The 7,632-nt window shown below is 34.3% G+C and overlaps 1 protein-coding gene across 1 annotated transcript; it reads right to left on the reverse strand.

The window, feature by feature from the left end:
• Positions 1 to 2,645: 2,645 nt before the first annotated feature.
• LOC139841558 (uncharacterized) lies at positions 2,646 to 3,308 on the reverse strand. Its single transcript, XM_071831768.1, has one exon. The coding sequence runs from the start codon at positions 3,306 to 3,308 to the stop codon at positions 2,646 to 2,648; it is 663 nt and encodes a 220-aa protein (XP_071687869.1).
• Between the last annotated feature and the right edge of the window lie 4,324 nt (positions 3,309 to 7,632).

Raw genomic sequence — 7,632 nt, forward strand, 5'->3', positions numbered from 1 at the left:
ATTGAACATAGCCAAAAGACAATAAAGCAGATGAAAGCTTTGTAAACCATTATCTAGGACCCTGTTTAAGCCCATACAAAGACTTTTTAAGTTTTCAAACTTTTGACTTTTCTGCTGGAATATTCTGTATATGCTCCCCTTTTCCAGGATATCCAAGTGGCATTTTCATCTAAACTTCTTCTAGCAAATCACCATGTAAGAATGCATTGGATACATCCATTTGACATAAAGGCCAATCATACATTGCAGCAATTACAAGAAGAGATCTTACTGTTACCATTTTTGCAACAGGTGCAAAGGTCTCTTCATAATCTATCCCAAACCTTTGTCTATTACCATCTACAACCAGTCTTGCCTTCTTCTTATCAATTGAGCCATCAGACTTCAATTTTGTTTTATAAATCCAATGACACTATATAGCTTTCTTTCTAGTGGTAATTCTGTAATATCCCAAGTATCATTGAGTTCAAGAGCAGTCAGTTCTGCATCCATGGCTTTGCACCATTCTGGATCACAAATGGCTTGTTGAAATATAGTTGGATCACTACTTGCCATTAATGCAGTCACATACCTCTTAAAATTCTCATCTAAACACTGAGTAGAAACTTGGTTTTCCCTTGGAATATGACCTAAGGAGGTCACATAATCCTTATGCCATATGGGTACATTTGACTGTCTACTAGATCTTCTTACAGGGACAGAAGTAGAAGTAGTCTCAATTGGCACATTGTGTAAGGGAATATCACCAATAGTTGACTCAGTTTGACTTTCTATTGACTCTGGTTGACTTGCTTCAACAGATGAACTAGGATTTGCTATAGGTATATCATAATCAACAAAGGAGTGTGGCATTTCAATAGGGACAGGCTTTAGCAACTTGTTGATTGTATCTTTGTGAAATGGAAAAATTTGTTCTTTGAAATCAACATCTCTTGAAACAAAAGTAGTCTTATCCATCAGATTGTAAAGAACATATCCATTTTGATGTAGATATCCCAAGAATACACAAGGAACACCTCTAGGACTAAATTTATCCACATTTCTACTGGGATTACTAGCAAAAGCTAAGCAGCCAAAAACTCTTAGATTATCATATGAAGGTGGATAACCTAATAGAATTTCATGAGGAGTTTTATTTCCCAGAACAGAAGAAGGTATTCTATTTATGAGATAAACAGCTGTACTCACACAATATCCCCAAAAACTTAATGACAATTGTGCTTGAAATCTTAATGCCCTTGCAACTTCTAAAATATGCCTATGTTTTCTTTCAACCCTACCATTCTGCTGAGGCCTATCTGCACAAGAAGTTTGCTGCACTATACCTAAGCTAGTTAGGTATGCACCTAATTTTCCTTTAATAAACTCTAGTGCATTATCAGATCTTACAATTTTGACAGACTTATTGAACTGAGTTTTCACAAACTGCAGAAACCTTTTAAAAGCATCAAAACAACTATTTTTATGTTCTAAAAGATACACCCAAGTGGCTCTACTGCAATCATCCACAATAGTCAAGAAATAGTTGTATTTGCCTTGAGTTTTCACATTATATGGACCCCAGATATCTATATGCACTAAATGAAAGATAGTATCTGAATGTGAATCACTCAAATTATAAGGCAACTTTGTAAGTTTAGCCAATGGACAAGTAACACAAACAGTCTCATTATCTGAAACCAATTTAGAACCACAAACAGATGGAATGTATTTCATTTTAGAATCAGATACATGTCCTAGCCTATGATGCCACAAACTGTAAGACATTACAAGCTTAGATGAATGAGCACAATACCCTTCTTTTATTGAAAACAAACAAGAATCTGTAACAGAAGCAGATATGAGTTTCACCAGCCTTTTATCCACTTGATCCATTGGAACATTCACCAAGTAGTATAGATCATCTTTCCTTTCACCCAGCCCTATCACCTTCTGTGTTCTCAAGTCCTGAATCAAACAGAACAAAGTATAGAAAATACTATACATTGACTGTCTCTTGTTAGTTTTGACACATACATGAGATTTAGCTTAAAAGAAGGTACTACAAGTACTTCTTTTAACATCATCTGATTTTTTATTTTCACTTGTCCAATATGAGAGATAACAGAAGTATTACCATTTGGTAATCTTATATAGGGTTTAACAACTAAAGACTTTAGATTACTTAGGCCATTAACATCTGAAGTCATGTGATCTGTTGCCCCTGTATCAAGAATCCATTGATTAACAGAATTATGTTTAGAGAGTATACCTGCAGCAAAATGATTGTCAAGCTCATCATCAGATTTAGTAACTTGACAAATAGCATCATTTTATGCAATGGTAGGTAAACATTTCCACAACTGCTCAAATTGTTCAGTAGTGAACACAACATTATTTCCTTGAACAGTGGCTGCAGTCTTCTTGACAGCATTATAGTTCACATTCTTCTTGACTTGAGTAGGTTTGACCTGAGCTGACCTTTTAGCATTCAATCTCCCCTTGTAATGCCAAGGAGGATAGCCAATTTTCTCCCAACACTTATCTGGTGAATGCCACTTATGACCACAAAAGGTACATTTATCATCACTAGTAGTTGACTTGCTAAACAAAGCAGTCATCTCTTGATTTTGAACAGAAGTAAACATCTCTCTTTGAGATTCCTCTTATTGCAACATAGAACGAGCCACCTCAACACTAGGTAAAGGACTCATTAGCAACAACTGACTCCTCAAAGCAGAAAATTGTTCATCTAAACCATTAAGAAACTGAAATAGATGTTCTTCTTCCTTCTGTTTTGTCAAAGCATTCAGAAAATTAGTAATCTCAGGAGAAACATTAGTAACCCTAGGCAGTTCACTCATTGAGTCAATTTCTTCCCAAATACACTTCATTTTGGTATAATGCTCACTAACAGAAATGCCATTTTGATCACAAGAATATGTATCTTTATGCAGTTTATATTTTCTGGAACCATTACTTAAAGCAAACCTTTTCTCCAATTGCTTCCAGATAGCAGATGCAGTATCAACAAACATAATAGACTTCACTATGGATTCAGAAGCAGAACTCATGATCCAGCTGATCACCATATTGTTGCAAGTATCCCAAAGTTCAGTCTGATTAAAATCATTAGCTGGACGGATTACAGATCCAGTAACAAACCCTAGCTTACGCTTTGTGGATAGAGCAATTTCCATTGATCTACGCCATGATCGATAGTTTTGAGCTCCAGATAGCTTCTCTTGAATCGAAAGTGAACCAGGTCCATCTGACGAATGCAAATACAATGGATTTTGAAAAAGTTGTTGTTGCTGTTGTGGATCCATTTGAAATTGAAATAAGCGGAAGCAAAATTACTTGAAATTGAAACAAAAAATTGCAATTGAAGATCGTTAATCTAAGAATTGATCTGATACCATGAGAAGATTAATAGAATTTGTGCAATTGCAATTTAGATTCATTTCGATTAAGTTCATGATCCAGACATACATCTACATATATACCAACTCTCTACTCTAACTTCTACTAAAAAACCCTAACAACTTCTAACAAACCTAAATACAAAATTGACAGAACAGGCCCTTACACTATAGCATAAATACAAGATCAGCCCCTGTACCTATCAACATTTGAAAATGTGTAATAAAAGACCCTGTACATCAAATCAGCTTCAATATATAACATATATAAAGTTAAAAGTGGCAAGATTAAAATAGATATTATAGTTAAACCCTTTCACATACTCATCTTTTACGAACCACTTTTTGAGTCTACTTCTTTACCGAACCGGGTAATTAATTTAAGAGAATTAAGAGTATATTCCATCGTAAGTTTTAATAGATTATTTTTAGTTACTGGCTAACTAACTGACATAGTAAGTCGAGTAGAGTTGGCTACCCTTTTACGGGGTTTAGCATCAAACATACACATTAGAATACACTGAATATCAAATTCTCTTTAACTATTAATTAGAAAGAAATTAATCTTATAGATTGTTCATTTAAAGTTAATATATATAATTATATACATATTTGATTTATGGGCAAATGGCCCGAAAGGGTAACCTATGTTGTCAAATTTGACAATCAAGGTAACCCCCAATTTCATTAAGCCCAAAAAGGACTCAATTTTAATTTTTGATCGCGAAAAGGACTGCGTGTTCAAATTTTTTAAAATTGAGGTAATATGAGACGATTTTTTTTAAATCGCGAATTACTTCAAATTAAGACTTGGAACAGATTCCTAATGCTCCGAATTTCATTTTTTGTGAAGCGATTAGATCCAAAACATCACGAAAAATGTTGAATCGACTTTTTCATCTCGACTCGTTCAAACGACTTGTTCATCTCGATTCATTACCGTAACATCCTCAAGTGGGTCTACTTGTAAGATTACTAGTTTGCCCTTAAGTTTATATTGTGCTATTATATGCTTTTATTTTAATTTAACATTTATGATTATTTGATGATGTGGTTAGGACCAGTTTGTGACAAGGGTCACAGAACAAGTTTGTTTATTAAATTTGGACTTCGTTTGGGTTGCCAAATGATGTACGAAAATTATTAGATAACTGATAAATACCGTGTATCGCACAGTGTAGGAATTAACCTAAATTAAGTGGCTAGTGTACTGTGTTCTTACTCCCATTTCTAGATTTTTCCACACGCACACCGTACCTTCATCTCCTTCACCTAATCAAATCCTAATCTTGAATCTTTGATCTAGAGCTCAAATTAATCATATCTTCTTATTCTCTGTAATTTTGTGATCATTTTAAGGTAAGCTTCTCATAGATTCATGTAGTGATTCTTGCTCAAATTGGGTTTTTGTGTTCATATGGGTTTTTGATGATATTAAGCTTGATTTTTGATCTAAAGTGTTTGATATGTTCAATTGATGTTAGAAATATGTTTTATATAGTTTATATGATATTTTGGAAGTGGTTTTGGTGTTAGATCTTGCAAAAATCGAGTTTTTGAGCCAAAATGGCAAAAATCAGCGAGCTGGAATGTTCTAACAGCTCCCACACTTCTGACAGGTCACTCGTACGAGTGACCATGCATTTGAGGCTTAACCACGTGGTTGAGGACTCACTCGCACGAGTGAGGTCTCGTCTGCGCGAGTGAGCACTGGTCAGTTTTTGGTAAAATTGAAAAGGCTGTAACTTTCAAACCGTAACTCTGTTTTCGATGAATAAACTATCGTTGGACTCATCTTGAAGTTTACTATCCAATGATAAGGTTTTAAAAAGCTAGGTCAAACTTTATTTTGGTCAGAAGAAGGGATTTTCTTGTGTATGTCTAGTTTAGTACTCATTTAGTGTCGTTATTGATTGAGTTTATGATGTAGGCTTATCCTATAGTGAATAGATGATGATATGTGTTAATTTACTGTATGTATTGATGTTTATGTTGTACATTTTTAGTGGAAACCCGTTTAAACAACTGCTGCTACTGTTCTTCATCATTCGCACGAGTGAGCCTTCACTCGTACGGTTGGGGTGGTCAACCATGTCATGAATTATGCGAGTGAGTGGATATGGAGAACTATTGTTTTAGGTAAGATGATACGTACAGTTGGGATGTGACTCGTACGAGTCACTGGTCACTCGTGTGGTGAACCGTACGGATCATTTAATTCTTTGATGGGTGTTCAGTCATAGACCAAACATACAAGTAAGTTGTCAACCGCACGGTTGAGTGTTCTCAAACGTGCGAGTGAGAGTGTTACTCGTACGGTTGGTGAACCAGTTGTTAAGTGCTTAAGTGTTGGTATTAGGTGTTATTGTTTTATTGTCGGGTTGTTATCGAGACATTATAACTAACTTGTGTATATGTCTTTCTCAGGAGAAAAGGAGAAAGAGAAGGTTCAGTGATTAGACAACTGAACACCTTCTCATTTGCTGGTAATCGGTGAGTGGGACTAACTAGAGAACATAGTATAGAGTAGCATGTTATATTACGATTGTCATGCTTGTTAGCTATACTTAATGATACATTTAGTTAGTACATTGTGATGACTGCATGTTGGTTAATGATTGTCTGCTGGAGCCCCGTGCGTTCCTATTGTGTGGTCGCCTCGGTAGGAGAGATCAACCTGCGGGTTTGGTTCCTCATGTGGTGGCATAGACAATCGTGGTGTATATATATGTGAATGATGCGTCCGTCGCGTGTGGATTATATATATACAACACGGTGGTAGAGGAACTTCTGGTAAGCCCCAGTCCGATCAGCTGGTGGTTAATGGTTTGGCCGAGCCGCCAGAGTCTCTGTAGACGGCACTTGGGTGATGTTTATGTGTTAAATTTTGTGACATGATTAGTATGACAGTTCATGTATACTATTGTCTGTAGTTAGTCGTACTCACTTAGCTTCATGCTAATTCCCCTCCATCTCCTCCCTGCAGGTTGTAGCTTTGTAGATATTACTTTTGGGAGAAGACGGGCATGCCAATGTTATGTTTGACAGTGTTTAACTCTGATGAAGTCTTTTATCATATGAATTGTGTTCTTTTGTAAACCGAATGTAATTATGTCTCTTCGTTTAAAACATGTATTTTGATATGATCACGTGACATTGTTAAAGTGTATTTGGTAATTAATAAATAAATGCTTCCGCCACGTATTTTAAAAAAATAGCGGTGTCACAATTACTTTTCGTGATGTTTTGGATCTAGTTGCTTCACAAAAAATGAAATTCGGAGCATTAGGAATCTGTTCCAAGTCTCAATTTGAAGTAATTCGCGATTTTTTTAAAAAACATTCGTCTAATATTACCTCAATTTTAAAAAATTTGAACACACAGTCCTTTTTGCGAGTAAAAATTAAAATTGAGTCCTTTTTGGGCTTAATGAAATTGGGGGTTACCTTGATTGTCAAATTTGACAACATAGGTTACCCTTTCGTGCCATTTGCCCTTGATTTATCATATACTCCGTAACTTTTAGTTGAAAAATGCTATTTAAAACTTATCAGTTTGAGCCTAATATTTATCCTATATATCATGTTCGTATGGATAGCCCGGTAACAATGTGGAGAAGAACCAAAACGAAATGCTTCCGCTTGATTGAGCTCCTACTCTTACAACAATATCCAGTGCGTAAATGAAATCATATCTCAAGAATTGAAAACATAAATAAAGTTATGTATTATTTAATGTAGCTGAAAATCTAAAAACTTTGAATATAATGAGGATAAAAAAAAAGATGAAAAATAAGAATGAAAAAAATTAAATAAAAATATTCAAAAAAAGATGTTTACATTATGATGACATCATCATGATGCCATGATGATATCATCATGATGTCATCATAGTTACAATTCACTTTTAGTATATATAGTAATGTATTTAATTTTAGTATATATAGTAATAAAAAAAGGTCATTACTATACCTTAACGGATAGCAAACAACACCTTAATATACCTCAAACGCTAATAATCTCCGTGCCTAATATATATATACAATGTAGTGTTTAGTGTTGCTAAAAATCTAAAAACTATATATATATATATATATATATATATATATATATATATATATATATATATATATATATATATATATATATATATATATATATATATATATATATATATATATATGGAGAATAAAAGAAGATGAAAAGAAAATTAATAATAAAAAATATGAAAT

The sequence above is a fragment of the Rutidosis leptorrhynchoides genome, chromosome 4 (assembly GCF_046630445.1).
Source record: "Rutidosis leptorrhynchoides isolate AG116_Rl617_1_P2 chromosome 4, CSIRO_AGI_Rlap_v1, whole genome shotgun sequence".
Lineage (NCBI taxonomy): Eukaryota > Viridiplantae > Streptophyta > Magnoliopsida > Asterales > Asteraceae > Rutidosis > Rutidosis leptorrhynchoides.

Bases quoted from the DNA above. Each gene is read 5' to 3' on its own strand.
- LOC139841558 (XM_071831768.1), bottom strand. From the start codon at position 3,308: ATGGATCCACAACAGCAACAACAACTTTTTCAAAATCCATTGTATTTG.